Raw genomic sequence first — 24,423 nt, forward strand, 5'->3', positions numbered from 1 at the left:
CCACAGGACGGAAACAAGGTGGGGCGAGGTGTTGGTCATTACAAAGAGGAGTCCTTGTGGATGATCCCAGTCAGAACTCAGTCGTGAAAAATTCCACAATAGATAAAATTCCCAAAGCAATGAGTCCCCCTCAAAGAACACTATATAAGTGTACCCCTTGCTCTGGCAAACTGCAGACCTCGGCCATAACGCTGCCCACCTGTGCCCCTTTCAAAATACAGCTCCTTGCCTGTTTGTGTCTCTGCAAATGTTTTCCTTAATAGAACTGCAGTGTGTCACTGAACGGGGACTCTGCTGAAATCATTCTCAGAGGAACCCAAGAACCATACTCACTGAACCCCAGCATTAGGGCATGTGAATTATATCTCATTTTAAAAATAGAACCAAGGGGAGAATGTAAATGCGAGGGTTGTCAAGTGTCAAGGGTCTGCAATCCTTTCTCTGACACCAAGGTCTAGGACAAAGGAACTGAGGAGTGGGGAGGATGTGGCCTTGTACAGGAAGGGCAGGGCACAGAGATGGCAGCAGGGCCTGGAGGGATGCTTTGATGGGACTGGAGCTGAACAGGGTGGGGCTGCCTGCTCAGCTTTGGCTCCTGGTCAGTGGGAGGCTCCTGGCACATGGGTACAGGAATTTCAGGCATGCAGTCCTGAGCCCCTTTCTGGAGATTGGTCCTCCTCCCCAGATCTGGGAGGTTGGGTGGGGCCCATAGACTTGCAGCTCTGGGGAGGCTTGAAGCATCTGGGAGTGCAGTGGCCCCTCTCCCTCAGCTCTGACAGTGGAAACTGCCCCCACCCCCCACCCCCCGCCCCCACTAGAACCCCAGCCAGTGCCCTCCCAGAGGTGGGCGGGAGAGGGTAAATTTACATTTTCAGGTCTTTCCAGCTTTTGACCCGCCTGCAGCCTGACTAACCAGCTTCTCCAGGCCCAAGGTGTTGGGGGAGGGGTGCAGCAGGAGACAGTCAGACTCGGCTGTGGCTGTGGAAGAAGGCCGTCATGGGGCTCCCCCTGAGGCAGTCTCTGCCTTGGCTGCTGCTCCCTGTGGTGGCCCTGGCCTGGTCCCAGCTCTGCATGAGCCTGGGTGAGTGGAGGTCCCAGGGTGGATGGACTTAAGGGGTTGGGGCACCTGCTGCAGCGATCAAGCCTTGGGAACCCAAACCATCCAATGGGGAGGGGCAGCCTCCTGGGCAGCAACCCCAGGACCCTCACGCTGTCTCCATGGCTGCAGAGCTGATACCCTACACGCCGCAGATAACAGCCTGGGACCTGGAAGGGAAGGTCACAGCCTCCACGTTCTCCCTGGAGCAGCCACGCTGTGTCCTGGACGGACATGCCAGGGCTGCCGACACCATCTGGCTGGTAGTGGCCTTCAGCAACGGTGCGTCATGGTCAGGTCTGGGGCTCGGGGTAGGGCCGAGGGGCTGAGGAGTCCCTCTCGATCACCTTCATCTGGGGGTGGGATTTATCCTAAGGGAATCTGTCCTGAGGGAATTCCTCAGGATATCCTGAGCTTTATCCTGAGGGAATGCTAAAGGGTGGCAAAATGTACTTTGTGTCCAGAGGGCTGTCTGGACCCTGAGACCTGGAAGGCCAGGGCTGGACCCAGCCAAGGGCCATACTCCCCAGCCCTATCTGTCACTCCCTCCCCCAGCCTCCGCAGGATTCCAGAACCCACAGACACTGGCTGAGATACCAACTTACCCACGGCTATGGACCTATGGCCACTATATGACCATGCCACTGTCCCTGCACCAGCTGCCCTGTGAGGATCCAGTGGGCGGTGGCAGGGCTGTGCCCGTGCTGCGGGTGGGCAATGACCCCAGCTGCCTTGCTGACCAGTCACCCTACTGCAACGCGCCTCTCCCTGGCCCTGGCCCTTACAGGTGGGTCATCCTCTGGACCCTAGGTTGAGGGCTGTGCCAGGAGAGGCGGGGCTTGGGGACCAGGGCTGCCCCTTGTCATAACCTTGTCTTCGCCCTTCTTGGCAGAATGCCCTGCCACTTCACAAGCTTTGGCTTCTTCCTCTGCGGGTCGGGCGGTGCCACTCACCCAGCTTGGGGGCAGAAGTCAGTGAGCCCCAGGACTGTGGAGGAGGGTGTCTGCAGGCTCAGAGCGGGGGGCTGCTGGGATATAATCCTGGGGCCCACTGATCCCTCCTATGGGTGGATCTGGTAGGAAACTAAGCCTGGGAACTGAGTTCAGATCCAGTCAGGAGGGCATGAAGCAAGAAAGGAGGAGAGAAGACTCACGGCTTTTGCAGGTGAAGGAACTGAGGCACAGAACATAAAGTGGTTTATCAAGGTCAAGATGCAGCTGGGTGGGAGAGCGGAGTCTGGAATTGGGCTGCCTTGCCACGGACAAGGTCAGGGGTCCTCAAGCACACCAAACCCAATTGGAAGAACCAGCTCCCAATCCACCCGCCTGCCCTGACCTCTCACCAGCCCTGCCAGGCCCACCTTGCCAACAACCATGGCCTGGCTCAGCGCCCAGGGGCACCTTCTGCCCCACCCTTAGCAGCCATTGGAGCTGACTTCCCTCCTCTCCGCTGGCCTGTGTTCCCCCAGTCAGAAGCTGTCCAGAGCTCCTCTCCCCATACAAAGATGCAGCTGGAGCCTGTCTGAACCGTCTCAGTGCCCTGGAAGCTCAGCCTGCCCCTCCCTATCACCATGGACTCTGCGTGAGCCCTGACCACACCCCACCCCAGGTCTCTACCCTGGATGCCTGCCCTTATTGAGGGCTTTCCATGGCTCCATGCAGCCAGTGGGTCTCCCCTGGGAGGCCTGGAGCGCCCTAAACCAGAGAGGATGTCTGGAGATGGGCAGCTCTGATGGAGTGGGGAGGCTGGAAGTGTCACCGTGACCCATGAGGTCTCAGAGGTTTCTCAGCAGGGCCAGCCAGCAGTGGTCACCCTGCCCAGGACAGCTGAGGCCTCTAAACCTCACCACTCCACCTCTCTCTAGGGTGAAGTTTCTTCTGATGGACGCCAGGGGCTCACCCCAGGCTGAGACGAGGTGGTCCAATCCCATCACTCTGCATCAAGGTAGTGCTGGGCGAGTGGCACTGGCCCTAGTATGCTTCCGTGAAGTCACCCTCTGCAAAATGGCCATGTGCAGCCATGGAACTGGGGGCCTGGAGGCAGTGTCAAGTCCAGGCTGTCCCTACAATAGAACTTTGTGCTGGGGGCTTGGCCACTGCTCAGTCCCCTCAGCACAGGCACTGGCTCTGTCCATCCACAAATGTCTGTTTGCCAGCCCTTGGGTGCCCAGGCCCCAACCCAGTCGTGGACAGAAACAGCCCTTCCCCTCGTCCAGGGAGTCAGCCCTGTGCCAGGCACTCCCAGATGGGAGGAGAAGGGGTGGGTCATGGGTTCTGGGAGTTTGCCTTCTTCAAGGCCCAGAGGTTCCCAGTGATTGACCAGGTCAAAGTCCTCAGGGTGGGGGGCGGAGGGAGTCTTGGTGCCTGAAGCCCTCGAATGGCAGGCTCCAGGGAGCAAGGCAGCGACATGGTCAGTTCAGATATCTGCCTGCTATAGGCACAGCAGTCAGCAGGCACAGAGGTGGAATAGTCTGGAAGGTGAGACCAGGGTAGAAGCTGGAGCGAAGTGTGGTCCCATCACTGACAGGGGTGGATGGGTGTTTCAGGAGGCTGCCTGGGAACAGGAGGCAGCCAGGCTTTGGTGTGCATATGGGTGGAGAAGGGACTGCTCTGGGTCCACGTCAGCCTCTGAGCAGCTGCTATGATGCAGGGAAGTGCCCAAACTCCATCGACACTTGGCCAGGGCGGCGAAGCGGTGACATGATCGTCATTGCCTCCATTCTCTCCTCCCTGGCTGGCCTCCTGCTCCTGGCCTTTCTGGCAGCCTCCACTGTGCGCTTGTGAGTGTCAACATCCCCCTGGGCCCCTGAGTATCTCTTACCTGGGAGGTGGTCCGGCAGGCTCAGGGAAGGAACACCATGCTCTGCCCCATCCTTCAGGGAGTCTGGCCTAGGCCTTTCTCTCCCTGGGCCTTGTCTTCTCTCCAAAATGCCCTCTGTCATTTCAGAGAATGGACACCGCGGCAGTCAGGGCAGCCACCTGGAGAAGGCGGGCCTCCAGCTGGTTCTAGAAGGGGGGGAATGGGAAATCGGGGGAAAGGAAGATATGGGAGGGCAAGAAGGCCCTGGCTTGGCAGCCTCCTCTTCTCCCCGTCCAGCTCAAGCCTGTGGTGGCCTGAGGAGGTCCCCGAGCAGCTTCGGATTGGCTCCTTCATGGGGAAGCGCTACATGACCCACCACATCCCACCCAGTGAGGCCGCCACTCTGCCTGTGGGCTACGAGCCTGGCCTGGACTCCCTCCCCAGCCTCGGTCCCTAGCCTGGTCTACCGGACTGGGACTGGGGCAGTAGGTTGTGGGGGGTGAGGGGAGGGGTAAGCCCCTGCACCCCCACACCCCTCCCCAATGCCCCTAGCGGCCTGGCCTTGGGTTTTCCCACTCCCACCCTCTCCAGGCAACTGAAGTTGGATTCTGGAGAGTCTGGGGGAGGGCTGTGGTCAGGCTTGTTTTCCTCCCCAACCTCTGCCCCTGATGCTGTTTTGTCTGGCTTCCTGCAAGCAAAACTGGAGGCATGTGGAGATGCCCCCCTAATTGAAGTTTCCAGGTCCCAGTTCAAGGCCTGCAGGGGATCTTGCCTCTGCTGTGTGCCAGGGGACTGGGATGGATCCTGGGGGTGTATGAGACCTGAGCCTCCCTGTCCCATCTTCCGGTGTCAGAGGCACCTCCACTGTCCATGGGCACTGGCTGTCTTTGAGCCTCTGGCCACCATTTTCCACCCCCATGCGCATACACATGGCTCACTCACTTCTTCTCTCACACACATTTATTGAGCACCAGCTGTGTGCCGCACCTTGTTAGAAAAGAGGCCTCTGGCAGAGTCCTCGGGAATCTCACAGCCCTGGACCTCAGATGAGCACCTATCCAGATGTGACCTGTGACTACGGGGGGCTATCACACCCTCCGATTGTCACATGTCCTCAGTCTTACACTCAGTCACCCCAATGGGCACTCTGGAATCCTGGAGCCCCCCCTTCACCAGGGCAGATATGCTTCAGACTACCCTTCCCCAGAGTCGGAGCCCCCAAAGCCGGTAGTTCCCATTTTGGCCACATGGGGGTGCTGGGGCGCTGCAGCCACATGACCCATGCACGTGGGCTCCTCTTCACAGACCAGAAGGTCGCTGTTGGTGTGAACTCCCACTGGGTGATAACCTGATGCCCAGGGGCTTTCCCTACTCAACGGGGTCTCGAGCTCAGGGCCCCGGCCTCGCCTTGGTCAAGACAGAGACTGGGGCTGTCACATCTCCCACTTGAGCCCTACCGTGTGCCGTCTAATCTGCACAGCTGCCGTCTTTTCTACATGGGAAAACAGAGGCTTGGTGACCAGTGCTTCAATCTTTGTCCGCTGCTGCCCCAGCACTGGCCTACTAAGGACCCTGCAACCTTTACACGGCCGCCACCCTCTCTGGAAGTGAATAAATGGGATCTGACTCCTTTCGCAGATTGGTGCCCAGGATGTTTCTGGGAGAGGAGCTTTTTACATGCAGGTTCAGCCCCAGGGCTGCACTGAGCCTGTTGATTGCTAGCCCTAATTGTCCTTTGAGGGTGCCCCATCTCCTGATGGGCCTCAGAGAAGCCCACCTGGTATTGCAGGGCTAGGAAGCCCCCCAGTAACTCTGCTTATGTGGATTTAGCAGCCTCCTTTCCAAACACTTCAGAGGAGTCTTTACTTTCAGAATTCATGAACCACTGGTCACTGGTGGTCACTCCCCAACCCTGCCAGCACCCCTGCCCACCACAGAACCCCTCTAGATGTGGACAGAAGCAGATTCAAATGCAGCCAGGAGCTCAGCCTCTGGCGTCCCGGGTGACCCCTGGTAGTAGGAGCCAGCCCTTTTGGGCAATTCTTTTGAAATGCTGCTGTGGAGCCCAAGTCCCTCTTGGTCACTTGGGATTGAATGGGAGCTAAAAGTGCCACCGCCCTCACCACCACCACGTCACAGAGACCCCCACATAGCCCTCTGCCTACTGTCCTGTCCAGACCCGGCTCCAATGCTGGACCCAAGGGCCTCAAGGTCTGCAAGGCCTGGCTTGGGGTCTGCCCTGGGAGGTGTACGGTGGGAGGAAGAGGGCTCCACTGGGGTTTGCTGAGTGAAAACATGAACAAACCCATGAAGGGTCAGAGGACCAGCCAAGAGCAGGAATTGCCCCAGGCTTTTGTGTGTCCTGGAGCCCGTACAGCTGTTTCTTGGTGCCGGAATCTGTTAACTGAGGCACAGCTCCAGCGATAACCTGCATTCCATGACTGCCCCTCTTCTGAACAGTCCCCCCAAGCCCTCTGAGGAGCTGCTCTCACCCCACCGCTGCCGGGATTGGCCACTGAGTCGGAACGAGCAGACACTGCTGGTGGTGGATGAAGGCTGTGAAGCCCAGCGCCAGCTGGCTAGTCCACAGGAGGCAGCGACCCCGCCTGAGGGCTGATGGGGGTGTCATAGGAGTGGTTTCTGAACTGAGTCTTGAGGGGCAAATGTCAGCCAGATAGAGGAGGAAAGAAAGGAAGGAGGAGAGGGTGGCTTGGGGACACAAGTGTAAACAGTCTTGTCCTGCAGTGGCACCGGGAGGGGTGGCAGCAGGGACTGGGGACAGGGAGGCTGGTGTGCTCTTCCAGGCTGATGGAACAGGGAAGAGAGTTGGAAAGGGTCAAGGTGGGCTCCAGAATACTCAGGAGGTAACTGGGGAAACTGGGATTTCTTAGATATGGGTAACGAACCAGGAGACCAAACCCCAGTTTCTGACTTGAGGTTGGGAGGGCATGAAAAACGGGGTGCTTTTTGTTCCAAACTACTTCCCCACCTGACTTTAGAGCAGATCCTCACATTTCAGGTTCTGGGGGCATCATCTTAGGGGCTAGTGAGTGCCTGAGGACATTAACAAAGATGGAAGTCTGTGCTGGCCAGGGGAGGCCGGCCTGTGTGCTCGCGGAGGGCGAGTGCCTGTTCTGGGCAGCCGAGGTGTCTCAGGATGCGTGTGGAGAAGGCGCAGCAAGGCCATCCTCCTCTGGGCGTTCAGCTCCAGAGTCAAGCTGGGGAGGGTCACCAGCTGCGAGAGCCGCTGTGAGAGCCAAACTGTGGAGAATCTTAAATCAGCTTTTGCATTTTCCCTGGGACTGTAGTTGGGAAAGTGCCTCACACAAAAGTCATTGGCCCTTAACTTAATTGCTCAGTGATTAAAAACAAGCCCATTGTTAAAAGGATAAACAGCAAGACTGGGGTGGGGGGGCGGTAATGACTCGCAGATGATTCATCAAAGGAATCAGGATGCAGCAGGTGGGGACCAGCCTCTCCCTCTGGGCTCTCTTTGTCCCTTGCTACCTCAGAGTCCTCCATTTCTCTCCATCCTCTCTCCGTCGTCCCTCTGGTCAGGCCAGCCGCCTTGGTCTCTTGCTGTCAGTAACTTCCCCTTGCTGGTCTACCCACACCTATATTCCTGACCCCACCCCTGTTCTTTTCCCAGCATCCTGAGGGGCATGGTGGTGTCATCCACCCTTGCTCACAACCTTCGGAGACTTCGCGCTGCGAGGACAGACTCCACATTCATCACCTCCATCACAGGCCTGATCCATTCCCAGTTCTCTGCCTTCCAAGGGCCACCAAGGCCCTCAGCTAATCCCCCACCTCCACCACAGGGCCTTTGCACTTGCTTTCCCCCAATTTGGAACATTTCTTCATTTCCCTCCCCTTCCTCTAGATCCCTCAGCTCCAGTGTAGCTTTTTCAAGGGAAGTTCTTCCTGACTCCTGTACTTTTCCTTCGTGGTGTATCTTCCATTTTGTAAGTAGACATTTAAAATTGTGAACATTTGCATCTCCCCTACTAAATAACAGAGGGATTACAGAGATCATGTCTGGTTTGCTCCCAGGGTGCCCCCAGAGCCAGCACAGTGCCGGCCCCTAGTAGGTTTTGAACAATTATTTGTTGGTAGAATGTGTTATAAAAGGCAAATATGTTTTTACACTTAAAAAATATATATATATCAGCTTCATTGAAATCTAACTCAAATACCATCCATATGCCTACTTAAAATGTGTGGTTCAGTAACACTTAGTAGGGCCCCAGCGTCGTGCAGTTACCGCCACTATCCCTTCCACAGCACTTAAACAACTCTGAAGGAACCCACAGGCCAGAGACTGTGACACATCTGACAGTCACTCCACAGCCTCCCGAGTCCTGGCGACCACTCCCCCCTCGCTGGACATGTCACAATAGTCAGGCCTTTGTTCTTGGCTGGTTTCACTGAGCATAAGTTTGGGGAAAAGAAAACAGAAGCCCTGGCATTGCTGTTGTGGGCTGTCCCTTGCTGCTCGTCTTGCTTGGCTGAGCCATTTTTTTCTGACTGGGTAGCACTGTCCAGTCTGGTAGAAGAAGGGTGTCTTTCAACCACCCTGGACAACCATCAAGGAAGCTCTATCCTGGGCCTCCCCGGTGGCGCAGTGGTTGAGCGCTGGGTTGCGAAGCTGCCCGCGGCCTCTGCGGCACCGGTTCGATCCCCGGCTGCTCCCCGGCCACCGGAGGAGGGTCCCACATGGCGCGCAGACCTCTCCTGCCGCCCGCTGCTCCCCTCAGCAGTGTACTTCGGTCCTTCTGCCTGTTCTGCTCCCTGTTCTGGCTCTGGTGAATTCTCTCACCCTCCCGCGCTTCTGACTGTACCCAGTGCATGTATAAACAAACAAACAAACTAACTAAATAAATAAAAAAAAAACATGCCTCTAAAAAAAAAAAAAGGAAGCTCTATCCTCACAGGGGCCCAGGATCCTACCTTAATGTGTTCTTAGCCAAAAATACCAGGAACCAGCCTTAGCTAACTAGGTGGGAAAGCAACACATGAGAGATTGGGGCGCTCCCAGAAGCTCTGAGAGCTGGGGCTGGAGCCCACATCAGGAAACCTTGTGCAGAGCAGAGCTTCGCAGGAGCTTTTGACCAGGTCACTCCTGGAAGCTGGGCATGGTGGCTGCTGCCCTGGCCCAAATGGGCTGGCTAGGCCCACGGCCTTGTGCATTCCCAGCTGGCACCCTGGCTGCCCTGGGGCAGGAAGGCCAAGACTGTGTGGCCCCAAGGCCTCCACCTTAGGTGGGCTGAGCACCTTGGGTTTGGTACTTGGGTTTGGTGAGGGGCTGAGCTTCCCCGGAGAAGGGAGAAGACATCAAGTGATTAGTGCTGGCTTTGTGGATGCATGTTGCAGGAAAGTGATGTCCCAGAGGGGGTTGTAGGAACTGTGTGGTCAGGAAGAAGGCAACCATCTCTCTTTCTCTCCCAGGAAATCCAGGCCCCAGGTCCTGGGGGAGCCTGAGGTAGTCAGGCTTGGCTTCAGGTTCACAGTATCCACGTTCAGTCAGGTTCTAATCCCCTGTGTCTCAGAACGTGACTGCATCTGTGGTGAGGGCCTTTAAAGATTAAGTTAAATTGAGGCCTTCAGGGTGAACCCTAATCCACTCTTATTGGTGTTCTTATAAGTAGAGATTAGGACATAGAGGCACCCAGGGATGCACAGACAGATGTATGGGGCAGATGTACAGATAAATGACCCTGTGAAAAGGCGGTAAGAGGGTGGCTGTCTGCAAGCCAAGAAGAGAGGCCTCAAGGGAAAACCATATGCCGATGACTCGATCTTGGACTTGCGGCCTCCAGACTGTGAAAGCCAAATGTCTGTTGTTGAAGTCACCCAGTCAGGGGCATCTTGTTATGATGCCTGTGCAGACTGGTCCGCCCACCACTACAGCATCTTGGGTACAGCACGAGCAGTAACAGAAGTGTGTCCAGAGGGCAGGTGCCATCATCCCACTGACCTTCAGTGGAAGCTGACAGGAAAGCAGCAGGCTTGGCTGAGGCTTGGTGGTAGGGAAAGGCTGGTGTGACATGCCTGCCCACTGAGGCCTTCAGAGGGGCTGGGCCGGGAGGTGAGTGCTTAGGTCACTTGCTCATACTGGCCTCTTGACCAAACTTTCTATCCCTGTAGCTAGAGAAACTGGAAGAAGACACTGCAGCCCGCCCTGCCCTCACCATCACACCCCCACCCCCACTCCCCACTCCCCTGCCCCACCCCAGTCCCAGCCGCATGTGCCTGACTCCTGGGAACAGAGCCCCGGGAGCAAGACAGGGCTTTATGCCTCAAAGGCTGGGTAAGCCCCACAAGGCCGCTCTGCCCATCTTCCTGGGCCTCAGTTTCTCCTCTGCAAAATCAATGTTCAACCTAGAAGATCTCTATACTCCTTTTGGCACAGACACTCCAGTCCTGGCCTCCCTGAAACCCCACTCCCTGTGGGTGAGGCAGCTAGAGTTATCCACTAGAAAGAATGTGTTACTCTTGACAACCATTCTTCTCTCTGACTTCTCCCCCAGGGACAGAGAAGAATGTCTTATTACTCATGCTGGCCTCTCCCTCCTAGACTACAGGACCCCTCCCTTGGCTCCGTGGTGGAGGTGGCCTCCAGTCCCCATGAGTGTTTCGTGGGAACTCTGGATTCAGCTTTGCCCTCCCAGGCCCTGTGCCTGCAGCCCTGTCCTTGTCTGAGTCCCAATTCCATGGGATGGGGCCAGTGGGAGAGCCCTTAGGGCAAGAGATAGGGTGGATCTGGGGCTAGGGGGCTGAGAGTGGGCTCAAGCCATCAGAGCCTCTTCTTCCCAGAGTCCATTGCCAGCTTGACAAAGCCTGGCGCAGGAAGTACAATGCAGGGGGAGAGGACCCATGTTGGACAACAGGCAGTAGTTGGACTCCAGAGGAGGCATCTGGCCCAACCTGAGGGATGGGGGCACAAGAGGGCCTTCCTGGAAGAGGTGGCCTTCTTTTCTAAGAATGGGGGGATGGGAGGGAATTGGGCATCACCGGGAGTTGAGGGACTTAGTTGACTGGGATGAGGGGATGTGTTGAACTGGGGGAAGTGTAGAACAATAAGTGAAAGACATGTCTTGGGGCAAAGCATGGAAGACACTGAGTGCCGGGCCTCCCTGGTGGCGCAGCGGTTGAGCGCTGGGTTGCGAAGCTGCCGGTGACCTCTGCGGCGCCGGTTCGATTCCTGGCTGCTCCCTGGCCACCAGAGGAGGGTCCCGCATGGCGCGCAGACCTCTCCTGCCGCCCGCTGCTCTCCTCAGCAGTGTACTTCGGTCCTTCTGCCTGCTCTGCTCCCTGCTCTGGCTCTGGTGAATTCTCTCGCCCTCCCGCGCTTCTGACTGTACCCAGTGCATGTACAAACAAAACAAACAAACAAATAAATAAATAAATAAAACATGCCTCTATTAAAAAAAAAAAAAAAAAAAAAAGACACTGAGTGCCACTCTGGGGAACTAGGACATGCACAGGATGTTCAGTGAGGTGGGCAGACTGGGTTTCTAGACCTCAGAGGCTGACAAATGAGTGGCAAGGAGCAATGAATCCTGGGTAGACCAGGTGGCCTAATCCGGGCCATGCACAAGGGTGCTGGGGAGTCTGGTAGGGCCTGGACCCCGCTTCAGTCCCTGACATTACCATTGCAGCAGCCAGCAGCCTGCTGGGCCCCCGGTCGTCTTGCTTGGGGCAGAGAACTTCTGAGCTTCAGCAGACTGTGTCATGGAACCTTCTCACAGAGCTGGGGTGGAAAACGAAGTTAGAAAGGCTCCTCTTACCTAGACAACAGCCACAGCTTCCTCACAGGGCACCCCAAAGCCCTTGCTTCCTGTATTGGGTTGACTAGTGTCCCACCCACAAATCATGTCTACCCAGAATCTATGAGTGTGACCTTACTTGGAAATAGGGTCTTTGCAGTTGACATCATACTGAGCTAGGATGGAGACTAGTGTCCCTGGAAGAGGAGCATTTGGCTATGGACGGACACACAGATGGCAGCCGTGCCCAGGACATGGCTCAGCCTCCAGCAGGGAGCAGGGAGGGAGCATGGCTCTGACACCCAGCCAGGCCATTGGCCTTCAGACTGTGAGAAAATAAACTTCCATTGTTCTCAGTCACCCAGTCTGTGGGGGTTTGTAACTGCAACCCCGGGAGACTAGCCCATCCCCGCCCCTGGTCTGTTCTCCCGGAGTGCTCTGCTGGCCTTGACACAGCCTGGCGCAGGAAGTACAGGCGGTCCTGACCACCATCTGGGGCATCTTGTTATGATGCCTGCGCAGACCAGTCCGCCCACCACTGAAGCATCTTGGGCATGAGCAGTAACCGAAGGGCTGGAGGGAGGTCAGGAGGTCAGGCGGTCAGGCCTTCAGAGGGGAGGGAGGGAGGTCAGGTGGTCCTGACCACCATCTGTGCCCTGTGGTGACACTGCCTCTCAGGGCCAGAGCCTGTCCTGAGAAGACCTACAGGCCCCACACCATCTCTGCTGCCCCCTGACCTCACCGACATCACCCCCTAGCCCCCTCCTGCCCCCTAATTAATCCCCTAACCACACTGACCCCAGCAAACCCACCCACAAAGGGATGCTTCCTCCCAGGACTTGTGGATTGTTCCAGGCTGGGCACTGGCATTTCCACCCCCCCCTCCCCTCAGGCGGTGGCCCCATCCTTCCACCCTACCCTTGAGCCTGGGCTGACTCTGGCTGGTTCAGGCCACAGACCATGACTTCAGGGATGAGGAGTGACTTCCAGGCTTTGCCCTTGAGAGGCCTGTCAGCTTCCATGTTTGCCCTCTCGGGATTCTCACTGCCATATAGAGAAGATCAGGCTGAACTACTGAATGTAAGACTTTAGGGAGGAAAAGAAGGTGGAGAGAAGAAGGAGGGGGGGTTGGGGGAGAAGGGAGCAGAGGAAAGGAAGGAAGCGGGGTGGAGAGACCCAGCCGGCCCTCAGTTGTTCCAGCAGCTCAGACACGGCGGTGAAGCTGAGCTCCCAGCTAGATGAAGATGAACAAGTGACTCCAGCTAACCCCACATGGAAGAGCAGAACCACTCAGCTGGACCCAGTCCACCTGCAGAATTATGGGAGATGATAAAAAATGACCATTTTAGTCTTCAGAGTTTTGGGGCTTTTGTTACATGATAGATAATGACCCCAGGGCCTTTGCACCTGCTGATTCCTCTGCCAATAGAATGTTTTCATGGGGGGCGGGTTCTGAGGGAGAGGTCCCATGGTTCTCCCTCTCCTGTCTCTTTCAGTCTCTATTCATAGATCACCTTGTCAGGGCTCCACAATCTCCTTTAGCCTTGCTTTTGTGTCCTGGGGGCCTGCAGACCACTTAATATTCCATTATGCCTGTATTTGTTTATTTACTGTCTGTCACTCCCAACCAGGATGTCAGACTTGGTTTTTATTCCATAAAGTACCTCAGAACCTGGCATGGTGCCTGGCACAGAGCAGGGCTTCCGTGACAACTTGTTAAAGGAATGAATGCACTAAGTGCCTGCCCTCTCCCACCCCCTACTTTCCTCTGTGGTTCTGCCCATAGCCGGCACCCCCATCAGCATGTGCCTGGCACAGGTAGACCCTCAGTAACCAGAGCATCAGATGCAATGACTGTGGCAGCTAACAGGCCTCAGTAACCCTGGGTGACCCAGTGTCTGTGGGGTGTGGACACCCAGAGCAGGCAGGACCTGACTCCATGGTCCGTGGCTCAGGTCAGTGGCTCCATGGTGAGACAGGGGCACCTGCCTCTTGACCCCCAAATTATGAGAGTTCACTGGAAGGAAGCACTCCTCTTCCAAGAGAGCTTTCTGATTCCAGGTGCGTGATTTTAACTAGACTGAGAGGGGGGCCAGCAGCTTGCTATCAGGGTCCCATGGACAGGTCACATAGACAGTTTCCTAGCCAGGCAGGGCCTGTAAACTGTGGGTCTTACCCCCCAAATATTAGTGCAGACAGGTCTCTATCAGAGCCAGGGGCATGGCCGAGAGGCCAAGATGGTGGCGGGAGAAGGATGGGTCCCCTCCAGAAGACAAAGCCCCAGGCTGAAAATCCAGGGCCTGTTTCTACCAGGAAGGGTGGGGAAGAGTCAGAGTGTCTCCTCAGAAAAAGGTTGTGATGGTTGCCATGGAGCTGGAGCCTTGTTTGGTGACACAGGACTGGGTGTCCTTTGAGAGCCTTTAGCCGATTGACCCGTGTGAGGGGGCAGCGGGAGCCCCACCCGCTCCCATGAGTCAACCCTAAAGCTACACAGCAAAGTAGATCCTGGGGAAAAGACCATTCCCCAGGGCCTGGCCCCCTGTCCTTCTGGGCATCAGGGGCCACTCCCTGAGACTCACTGAAGTTGAGGACTCACTCGCTCTGGGGACAGTGGGGGAGCAGCCTCTGCCTAGAAGCCCTGACAATCTGCTTTCAGCCTGATGCTGTGCGGCCAGAGGCGGCCCGCAGTGCCCTGGGCAGACTCAATGCAGGGAAGGGTACACAGGAGCCGTGCAAGTAATCACTGACACAGCCCTTGTGCCAGAGCCTGGGCTCCGAGCCAGGCATTCAGGGGCTTATTTGAAGTTTAGTTAAGAGGTATATGTTCTGGCCCAAATTGGTTAAAGCCTAAAGCAACTGGCACAGAAAGGACCCTCTGTGATTTAAAATTACTCTAGGTCCTGAACATCCGTTTGTGCACATCCATCCTGCCCCAGAGGGCACTCAGCCGCCCTTTTCTGAATATGTCTTTCAAGCAGGGGCATTATCTGTTTCAAAGCTACACTGTGCCCACATGGCCAAGATTCTGGACACACCACCCTGCTTCCTCCCTGCCCAAATACCAATAGCAGTCCTATGAAAGTCCTAACTCCCTTTCGAAAAGGATGACAGTGGAGTGATTCCATGTCTTGTTGCTTGATTCAAGTAATAAAACTCTCTACCACAAATCTCCATTTTGGTCTGGTCAGTTGGCTGACATGTAAACTCTTGCGGGAAGCCAGCTGTCATGTCCTGAAGTAGTTCAACAGCCCTTGGCGAGGCCCAAGTGCCAAAGAACTAAGGTGTCCTTAGATATAGGCCACCAGTCCCCTCCATACCACCCCCGCCGAGCCTTCAGATGATGGCAGCCGCATGAGAGACCCTGACCCACAGCTGCCCAGCCAACCTGCTTTCAGATTCCTGACCCTCAGAAGCTCAGGTAATACGTGTTTATTATTTGTGTTCATTATTTGTAGCTATCAGTTCTGGGGGAAATAAACACCCCCCTTTGTTTGCTCTGTGTTCTTACCACTCACAGAATTCTCTACCTCACTCTGGCACGTCTAATCATCAGACGTGTGGAGGTTTTCATCACGCCAATCAGTTCTGTAATATCAGCTGGGTGTCCAGCAATTTAACTCAATTCTGGCACCCTCTACCCACATAGCTTCAGATCCCCCAGGTTAAGGGCTCAGCCCCACTAAACTTCCTGCACTGCAGACACCATAATTTGGGTTTGGGGATTCATTTGCTAGTGCAACTCACCTAACTCAGGAAACGAGTTTACCTGCTAGATTACCTGTTCATTACAGAAAATATCAACAGCCAGCCAGATGAAGAGATATCTAAGGCCAGGTCCAGAAGGATCCTAAGCAGAGAAGCTTCCGTCCTCTTGGAATTTGGGTTGTGACCCCCTTCCAGCAAGCAGATGCATTCTTGTTTACCAAGCCAAAGGCTCTAAGAACCCTATCCTTTTTTTTTTTTAAAGATTTATTTATTTATGCATACAAGACCTGGGGTACATGCCAGAGGTGCGGGTGTGTGTGTGTGTGTGTGTGTGTGTGTGTGTGTGTAAGAGGGGGAGAGAGAGAGAGAGAGAGAGAGAGAGAAAGGATTCACCAGAGACAGAGTGGGGAACAGAACAGGCAGATTGACTGAAATACACTGCTGAGGGGAGCAGCGGGTGAGACAGGAGAGGTCTGCTGCGCCATGTGGGTCAACTCTCTGGTGGGGGATCCAACTCGTGCTGCAGTGGCTGCAGATAGCTTCATAGTGCTGAGATTTAACCCATTGCACCACCAAGAAGGCCTGAACCCCATCTTTTTGAGTGTTTATGAAGGCCTGTAGGGTAAATGAATTAATCAGGCTTTTTATGCCACTAGCCTCTGTGGCTATCACCTGTGGCCTTAACGGTGCTAATGGAGGAGGCACTTGGGTACGTGGGTGTGGAGAACATGGGATGATTGTAGACACCTGGAACATGGGTGCGGGCATGCGTAAGCGTGCACACCTGCACCTAGAGGCCAGCGCTATAAGGGCGGCGTCACTCAGAGACAGGATGGCTAGGAGAGGAAGATGGCTATTGGCGGATGAGCTGCGTGACTACAGAGAGGCAAGACCACGAGGGTATGCCAGAGAGAGCCCTGAGAAAGTGTAAAAGATTCACTGGGGGCTGGGGGGCTAGTCAACTGTAGGGTAAGGAAAAATGTCAGGCTTTTCTGCCCTCCCGCCATCAGGATAGATGACGGAACCCTGCGGTCCTGAATGCATGCCTGATGGCGGGCACCTGGAGTAGGGTGTGGGCATAGGTAGATGGGATTCACCTGGGCTGAGGCTGGGCTTTTAAGGGCGGCGTCACGGGGATGCCAGTAGAAGCCAAAAGAGAAGCTGAGAAAGAAGCAGAGAAGACCGGAGAGGCCAGATAGAGTGAAGACTTGCTGGGGGCTGGGAGGTCTGCCAGCCTCCCGGCCCCCCAGCACCCCTGCCTGCCATATGCCTGGTAAATCTAAATAAAAGACCTGCAAAAGCCACTGAGGACTCTGACTCCTCCTTTACCCGGCCTGCTGGATCTTAGAAAACCTGCTCAGTGTCCTTTCCTGTTCCTACACCAACCTTCTGGACCCGCACCCCGGGCCCCTGCCTGCCCTGCCTCTGGTTGCCCCACTACAAGGCCTGATGCAAGCATGTTTGGGTGAATTAGCAACCACTGGGGATGAACTCGACCTCCAGTCCCTCTTCCTTCACTAAGGATTGGAGACTGTAGAGGCAGGAATGACACAGGGCAGGTTTTCTGATCCAGCAGACCGGGTAAAGGAGGATCCTGGAGCCCTCAGTGGCTTTTCAGGCTTTTGTTGGGATTTACCGGGTACATAGCAGTAGGGGTGCCAGGGGGTCAGGAGGCTGGCAGGGCTCCCAGCCCCCAGAAAGTCTTCACTCTATCTGGGCTCTCCAGCGCTTTCTTGTGGTTCTCTCTCCCTCAGCTTCTCTGCTTCTGTTTTTCTTCTCTCAGCTTCTGCTGGCGACCCTGTGAAGCCATCCTCAAAGGCCCAGTCTTAGCCCAGATGAATCCCCTCTACCTATGTCCACACACTCTATCTGGGCTCTCTCTGGCGTTCTCTCTGCTTCTCCTTCTCTAGGCTTCCGTTCGTTCTTGGCTTTCTGCTGGCGTCCCCGTGATGGTGCCCTTATAAACTCAGTCTCTCAGCCCAGGTGTACCTACCTCAGGTGCCCGCCATCAGGCATGCGTTCAGCACCACAGGGTTCCCTCATCTATCCTAATGGTGGAGGGCAGAAAAGCCTGATATTTTTACCTTACCCTACACTGGGACACAGAGCAAAGTGACCAGCGAGGAGGCCTGGAGCAGGTACAAGAGTGGCATAGAGAATGGGGGCGGAGCCAGAAAGCCAAAACTGGGCTTTGTGCTGAGCGGTAAGGAATGTGCCGCAGACTGAGGACACCTGTCCAGGCCCCAAGTGAGACAGGTGTGCTGGGAGGACTGTGGAGCTGAGCAGCTGGGCTCTGACAGGCCGAGGGCAGTGGAGGCTCCTGTACAGTGACCTCTGCTTTCAACTGCCTTTTTTTTTTTTTTAAAAGATATTTATTTATACAATCACTGGGTACAGTCAGAGCGCGGGAGGGTGAGAGGATTCACCAGAGCCAGAGCGGGGAGCAGAGCAGGCAGAAGGACCAAAGTACACTGCTGAGGGGAGCAGCGGGTGGCAGGAGAGGTCTGCACACCATGTGGGATCCTCCCCCGGCGGCCAGGGATTGAACCAGCGCTGCAGAGGCTGCAGGCAGCTTCGCAGCCCAGTTCTCAACCACTGCGCCACCAGGGGAGGCCCTCAACTGCCTTTTAAAAGGTAGAAAGTAAATTTATATTAACATTTATTCTATGAACATATATAAGCCCATATTATATAAAATCCGTGTGATACAATGTGTATACAATAGATGCAATTGTATGTACATATAGATATTATTAAATAACAAAACCCAGCCAGGTTAAAGACCTAATTGGCTTTATGAAAGATTCTCGAGTCGGGCGGCATGCCCCTGCAGGTAGACGAGAACTCCAAAATGCTGTCAAAACTAAAGGTTTTTATAGACAGAAAGAGGGCAGCTTCCCTATGGGGGAGGAGGGCGCCCAAAGGGTCCATGGCAGCCGCCCTCCTCTCTTTTGGGGACTGGAAAAAGGGACTTCCTTGCTGCAGAACAACACTCCATCCTGACCAGTTAAAACCGCATTCCCGGGAAAGGCTGAAACGTACTTGAGTATTTGCACAAGTGCCTCCATTTTCAGACTTTTTCTTAAAAAGAAAAGAAAGATGGGCCTCCCCTGGTGGCGCAGGCGGTTGAGTGTAGCGCTGCGGAGCTGTCTGCAGCCTCTGCAGCGCCGGGCCGGCCAATGAGAGTCCCACAAGGTGTGGCAGACCTCTCCTGTCGTGCCCGCTGCTCCCCTCAGCAGTGCATTTCAGTCAGTCTGCCTGTTCTGCTCCCCACTCTGTCTCTGGTGAATCCTCTCACCCTCCTGCACATCTGGCCTGTACCCTGGTTCTTGTATAAATAAATAAATAAATCTCTTAAAAAAAAAAAAAAGATACACTCACACACACAGAGAAACAGTAAATATCCATAGTATATATACTTGGATATTTGGAAGAGAGACAATCAAGAGCAAATATAACAAAATGTTAACAATTACTGAACCTGAGTGGAGGTTCCCTATCTGGACATTGATTGTGCTATGTACGTTCAGCTTTTCTATAGGCATGACCACTTTTAGTTTTTAAAGTTGGGGAGGGAAAGGCTTTCCAGGGTTTGTCTGACAAGACTCGAGAGCTCGGCCAGGAATGGGGCCACTGGGGATGACTATCTATTGGGTTTTCAGGAGCCACGATGCCTGGCATGATTTGAGTTCAGGAGGGTGGCTGGGCTGAGGTGAGCTGTTGCTTGGGCCAGGGAAGCCCATGAGGGGCTGCTGCTTCTTCATGGGGGCATTGTCTCTGCCCACCTGCCCTGGGCCCCATCTGGGAACTGTCTCCAGGAGACCTTGCGGTGCCCTGGCGGTGGCCAGAGATGGAGGAAGGAGAGAGGGCGAGAGGACACGGTCAGGGAGTCCAGCTCCCAGGCCAGGCCGGGGAGGGGGCTGCAAGGCTTGAGCGTGGGGGTAGAGATGTTCCCATGCTTACGCTGGGTGTGAGCTAATGCTGGGCTCTGCCCTGGCTAGCTGGGTCGTCTTGGACAGGCCCCCCACCCCTCCTCTCTACGTTCCTCTAGAAAATGAGGGTAAATCCCTCCTTGGGTGAGAGGCGCCATGGGAAGCCTCGCTGAGAGCTTGGGGATTGTTTAGAAGGAGATTCCACTGGGTGTGGCAAGCTGTCACTGGGGTTGCCTCCCCCTCGGGGACTGTTGTGTCCTTCCTGGCCCCTTCCTGGCCAGGGCCTCCTGGAGTGCGGGTGGGGTGCCTTGCCTTAGAAGCAGCAACTGATTGTTATCTTCAGACCCACCCTGGCCATGCCAAATCCAAGGGGCCTTCAGATTCTGCCCCAAACCTGTCCAACCAGTTGGCTGGAAGGAGGGGGCACCTGGGAGGTGTGGCAGGAGGTTCCAGAAATAGCCTCCCCCAGGCCGGCTCAGACAGCAAAGCCTCTGGGGCTTCGGACACTGCAGACAAACCCTCAGATGGACAGATATCAGGCACCTGTCCTGGCCATGGGGCACAGTGGGGGACAGTCTCAGCTACTGGTGCCCCTGTTGGTGCTGCTAACCTGTCTCCAGCCCGGGAAGGGCCTGGGTGAGTGAGGATGGGGGCTGGGGAGGGGAGCTACCTCAGGCTGCAGGCCAGTCCCGAGCGTCCAGGGACTGGGTCCGGGTGGGTTAGGGGAGAAAGCCCAGCAGAAGAGGGCAAAAACCGATACCTGTACTGGCAATGTTCCCTTCCTCTCTTTGGGATAGTCACCCCTTGTATCCCGAGGCTCTACCCTCCTTCCTGATCCTGAATAAAGATTTAAAGTCTACAAGGACAAAACTTACCCTAAAAGGACTGTCTCTGGGGGGTTGCAGGCACTGTTCAATAGTTGGGGTCTTAACAAGAGGGGCTTAGAGACGCAGTCCCCACCTCCATCTCTGCTGCTCACTGTACCCTTACTGAGGGCAGTGTGGCCGGCGCCTCAGCGGAAGGAGAGTGCTTACAATGACAGCTGGACTTAGGCTGAATAAAATGGAAATTAATCTGAACCAAACTGAAGGTTCTGGAGACTTGAATAAAAGCCCACCTCCTCTTTCTCCTGCTCACTAGTATTGAGCTGGAAAGAGGAGCCCAGAAAGTGTTAGGGGGTCTGAGCTCCCTGAGGAGCAAGGCTGGTTACGTTGTCTGTCCTGAAACCCCCAGCATGGGGGCTCTGACTTTTGTCCTCCACCTGGTCCTGCCCTTCCCAGGTAAGGCTGAGGAGCTGACAGGAGTTAAGTTCCAGAAGGGGAAGGTGCAGAGTGGAAAGTAGGGGAGCACTGGGTAGGGGGGAGGGGCTCTGAGCCTGGACCAGCCCCTTGCTGATGGCCCACATCCAGGCCTGGGGTGTTAGCGGGGGCTTTCCTGTGTCAACTCCCCACTCCCCAAGTCAGTCATTCCTCTCTTCAACACCAATATGGACCGTGCGGGTGAACTGGGGCTTGGGTTAGTTGGGGCTCCAAGTCTCACCCCAACAAGGCCTAAGACCACTTCCCAGAAGAACTGTGCTGGTCGCTGGGGAAGGGGCCTCATGTGCCTCCTCTGTCCCCTTCCCCAGGTCCAACCATCAGGCAGGGATCCACTGGAGCAGGTCAAGGCTGCTCCCCCGCCCCCCACAATGCCCACCCTTAGTAGGATCTCCAGGAAGGGGTGGGGCTGGACGCAGGCCACCCACCATGCCCCGGCACACAGCCTATAGGGCGCCCTCCCAGCCAAACCTGATTGAACTACTAGAAAGAGCTCTAATTCCTCCCACAGACAGGCCTTCCAAGACAAGCCACAGAGGGTACGTGGTGCACACACAGTGGTTTTCTCCAGTGGGTCTCAGAAGCCAGGGAGGGCTAGAAGAGAACTGGTCATTGGAGAGCCCAGGTTTACAGAGTTGAGGGAGCTCACAGAGGAGGCTCATGGGAGGAACGGTGAGATCCTGGCTGAATCTGAGGAGGAAGGGAAGCCATGGTGTGTGGTCTGGAGGGCAGGATAGCTGCTCAGGTCACAGGGTGTCCGCAAGAGGACTAGTCTGAAGGGTGGGGTGTGGGGAGGCTAATGGGCACCCTCCGAGATCAGCAAAAGATGATCATAAAGAGAGGGAAAGGCCTGTGTCTCCCCCCTCAGACTGGGCTCCCAGGGGGGCTTGGTGGTCCTATTGAGCCTCTTCTCTCTGCTCCTACCCCATCCCAGAGCGAATCAGCTATGTACCCCAGCTCTCAAGAACCAGCCTGGCAGGGAAACTCACCCAGTCCACCTTCACGCTGGAGCAGCCACGGGGCCAGTTCAGGCACCTCAGCATCTCAGACTTTGACCCCATCTGGCTGGTGGTGGCCGACAGCAAGGGTGGGTGCTGCCGGGCAGGCCTTGGGCCTTGGCTTCCCCGCTGTGAAATGGGCAAATGGGTCTGCTAGTGGCAGATGACGGGGGTGTAGGTGCTGCCAGGATGTGTCAGAGGGCTGGCTGGCTTGGTGGGATGGGGCTGGGACCTACCATGCAGCCCCACCTTCTGACTGGCAGTGCCACCCTCAGCCACCCAGAACTTCACCCCTCCTCAGAGAGAGGAGGACATCCCAGCCCAGGCTGACCTCGCCCGGAGGGGCTACTACCTCACACTGAGGGCCAACAGGGCACTCTACCCAGGGGACCCCGCCAGCAACCAGCTCCAGGTGCTCCGAGTTGGTAACGATACCCACTGCTCCCCAGAGACAAGGGGCTGCAACCACCCACTGCCCAGTCCAGGGCCCTACCGGTGAGTAACACTCCAGGCCCGGCTGGGTGGGGGTGCCCCTGCCTGTGTCCAAACCTGATCCTGGAGCGACTCCCAGCCTGGGTCTCCCTTCTAGTTTGACAACAGGAGGAGGGGCAGGGCCCCCCACTTGGACCCGACCCCCATGGCCATTTGGACCCCCAGACTGCATCTCCCCATCCAGGCAGGGTGTTGCCCAGGACAGGACTATCTCCAGCTCCATCTTTCCGCACTAAGGAAGATTTGCTAATGTGGGGGGCTCTAATGCACCCGCACACATTTCCCGAGTGAGGCCCAGAGTGGGTGAAGGATGCACCCAAGGCCACAAAGCAGGATTGGAGCCCCTTCTCATGAGCTCCAAGGCTGTGATTTAAGCCCAGATGTCCCTCCCTCTTACCCCCAGGCCCTGGGAGTCAAGGGGACAGGCACCAGGGTCTGAGGGTTCAGGAGCAGGGGGCCCCACCGCAGTGCTGGGTCTCTTATTTAGAGTCAAGTTCCTGGTGATGAGTGACAGGGGGCCTGTGGCTGAGACAGAGTGGTCCAGTGAGACCCACCTACAGCAAGGTATGCGTGGGCCATATGAGCAGGTCAAACACGAGGGCTGGGGGCCGGGAGGCCCAGGGGGCTCCCTAGGACTGGAGTGGGCTGAGGAGAATGGGCCAGCCCCTCCCCGTGAGTCAGCATCCTTACCATCCTGCCAGTCCTGGGCAGGGCCAGGAGGGAGATGGGCATTGGATGGAGGATGTTCCAGGTCTTCCTTCTCAGTCAGATCTCTCTCTTCCCTGCCTGCCCTGCCTCTCTCTGGGGTCCCCTTACACCCCTCAGCGGAGGCACTCCAGGCTGCCCCAGGGCCCCAGAGCCCTGGCACTGTGCTCATCATTGTCATCTTGTCCATCCTGCTCGCTGTCCTCCTTGCTGTCCTCATCTACACCGGGTAAGTGGACAGCACGGAGGCTGCTGGTATCCCCGGAAGGGTGCCATCTCTAGCCTGGACCCCTTCATCCCCTGCCCTTCCCTCAGGCCTTCTCCTACGGCAGGCCTGTGCCTGTCCCCAGCCCAGCAACCCTTGCTAGTCCAGCTGAAATGGTTCTCCCTGAAGGTCAGACAAGGGGTCTCCATGATTTCAGAGCCTCTATGTACTGAGCTAAGATGGGGGTGTGTGTGCATCAGCCCCTCTCGCCCTGGTCCCTCAGTCAGCTGCCTGTCCACTGGGTCCTCACTTTCAGTGGCCCCTCTCGCCCTCTGGTGGCAGCGGCTAGAAGTGTGAGTGGGTGAGCCGTGGCAGCCAGGTGGGAGGCCTGAGGCTGTGGTGAAACGCTTCTAGCCCAGGGCTGACCTTTGCCTCCAGACTTCATTCAGAACTCAGCCGGGGCCTGATGGAGCGGGGGTCCACAGGCTTCCTAGGGGCAGAGGGAAGCCTGGCCCCGGGGCAGGACTTTGGGAGGAGAGGAAAGGAAGAAGGTGGGCAGGTGCTGGGGCAGGAGGGTTGCCAACAGGCAGGCAAGGCCAGGGTTGAATCCCGGCTAAGGAAAGGACCTCAGAAGTCAGCAGGAGCCAAGTGTGCGTCCTGAAGAGGGGAAAAGACTTGCGGGGATGTGGTGAGTGGAGGAGAATACGGAGGCCGGGCAATGACAAAGGGTGGGGCGGAGGAGCTGAATTTGTGAGCTTTAGGAATAGGTTAGAGGGATAATCCTTTGGTTAATCTAGCCTGGCTGGTAGAACCTCAGTTTCCCCGACGCTGCAAGCTCCCAGTAATAGCTGAGGGATCGGCCCTGGTTGATCTTTCCCCCTCGTTCTTCTCCCCATCCCCTACCCAAGCTTTACCGCCCGCAGGAGTGCTCCCATCTCTGGCCCAGGGGATGCGGTATGTTTGAGAAGATATAACAACCACCATATGTGCATCCCTCCAGCTGTGGGGAGCTCCTGAGGGGCTTCGGGACCCACATTTGCCCCTCAGCCTCCTCCCTGGTCAGGGCTGCAGAGACTGGGTGGGGATACCTGGCAGCTTCTGGAGCCCTGGGAGAAGTTGTTCTAAACGAGGGGGGAGGGTGGGTGTCCTTAGCCCAAAGCTTGGGCCTGTCATTGTCAGGAATAAATGTCACCAATATCCCCTGAATGTCTGGTGTCACTATCCCAGGTGTCACTGCACACCTGGCTGGCCTTCCTGCACCCCATCCTGGCTCCTCTGGGAATTTCAGGAGGATATAGGACCAGGTGAGGTGCAGGGTCCTAGGCCGGCTGAGCCCTCTGGGGCAGGGTGAGCCTCGCTGTCCCTGTCTGTTAGTGAGGAGGATGCTGCTGACCCACTGGGCCATG

The 24,423-nt window shown here is 56.2% G+C and overlaps 2 protein-coding genes across 4 annotated transcripts; both read left to right on the plus strand.

Moving 5' to 3' along the window:
- Positions 1–820: 820 nt before the first annotated feature.
- On the plus strand, positions 821–8,072 carry UPK3B (uroplakin 3B). 3 transcript variants are annotated; one of them, XM_037506875.2, is made up of 6 exons: positions 821–1,081; positions 1,229–1,378; positions 1,652–1,883; positions 2,961–3,040; positions 3,746–3,875; positions 7,545–8,072. In XM_037506875.2, the coding sequence occupies exons 1-6, from the start codon at positions 997–999 to the stop codon at positions 7,882–7,884; spliced, it is 1,017 nt and encodes a 338-aa protein (XP_037362772.2). In that variant the 5' UTR covers positions 821–996; the 3' UTR covers positions 7,885–8,072. The 3 variants fall into 3 exon arrangements, with proteins under 3 accessions (XP_037362772.2, XP_037362773.1, XP_037362775.1); XM_037506876.2 differs by lacking the exon at positions 7,545–8,072 and adding an exon at positions 4,193–5,242 and having other exon boundaries at positions 824–1,081; XM_037506878.2 differs by lacking the exon at positions 7,545–8,072 and adding an exon at positions 5,201–6,135 and having other exon boundaries at positions 825–1,081.
- Positions 8,073–19,855: 11,783 nt separating this feature from the next.
- LOC119242326 (uroplakin-3b-like protein 1) lies at positions 19,856–24,034 on the plus strand. Its single transcript, XM_037508050.1, has 6 exons — positions 19,856–19,937; positions 21,552–21,704; positions 21,891–22,110; positions 22,595–22,671; positions 22,933–23,041; positions 23,926–24,034. The coding sequence occupies exons 1-6, from the start codon at positions 19,856–19,858 to the stop codon at positions 24,032–24,034; spliced, it is 750 nt and encodes a 249-aa protein (XP_037363947.1).
- Positions 24,035–24,423: the final 389 nt, after the last annotated feature.

Source organism: Talpa occidentalis, unplaced genomic scaffold (genome assembly GCF_014898055.3).
Source record: "Talpa occidentalis isolate TD23 unplaced genomic scaffold, MPIMG_talOcc4v2.1 talOcc4.12, whole genome shotgun sequence".
NCBI classification, from domain to species: Eukaryota; Metazoa; Chordata; class Mammalia; order Eulipotyphla; family Talpidae; genus Talpa; species Talpa occidentalis.

Coding starts and splice junctions, on each gene's coding strand:
- UPK3B (XM_037506875.2), top strand. CDS start 997: ATGGGGCTCCCCCTGAGGCAGTCTCTGCCTTGGCTGCTGCTCCCTGTG. Junction 3,041..3,745: donor TCCCATCACTCTGCATCAAG/GTAGTGCTGGGC, acceptor GCTATGATGCAG/GGAAGTGCCCAAACTCCATC. Junction 3,876..7,544: donor GCAGCCTCCACTGTGCGCTT/GTGAGTGTCAAC, acceptor TTCTTTTCCCAG/CATCCTGAGGGGCATGGTGG.
- LOC119242326 (XM_037508050.1), top strand. CDS start 19,856: ATGGGGCACAGTGGGGGACAGTCTCAGCTACTGGTGCCCCTGTTGGTG. Junction 19,938..21,551: donor CCAGCCCGGGAAGGGCCTGG/GTGAGTGAGGAT, acceptor ACCCCATCCCAG/AGCGAATCAGCTATGTACCC. Junction 22,672..22,932: donor TGAGACCCACCTACAGCAAG/GTATGCGTGGGC, acceptor TACACCCCTCAG/CGGAGGCACTCCAGGCTGCC.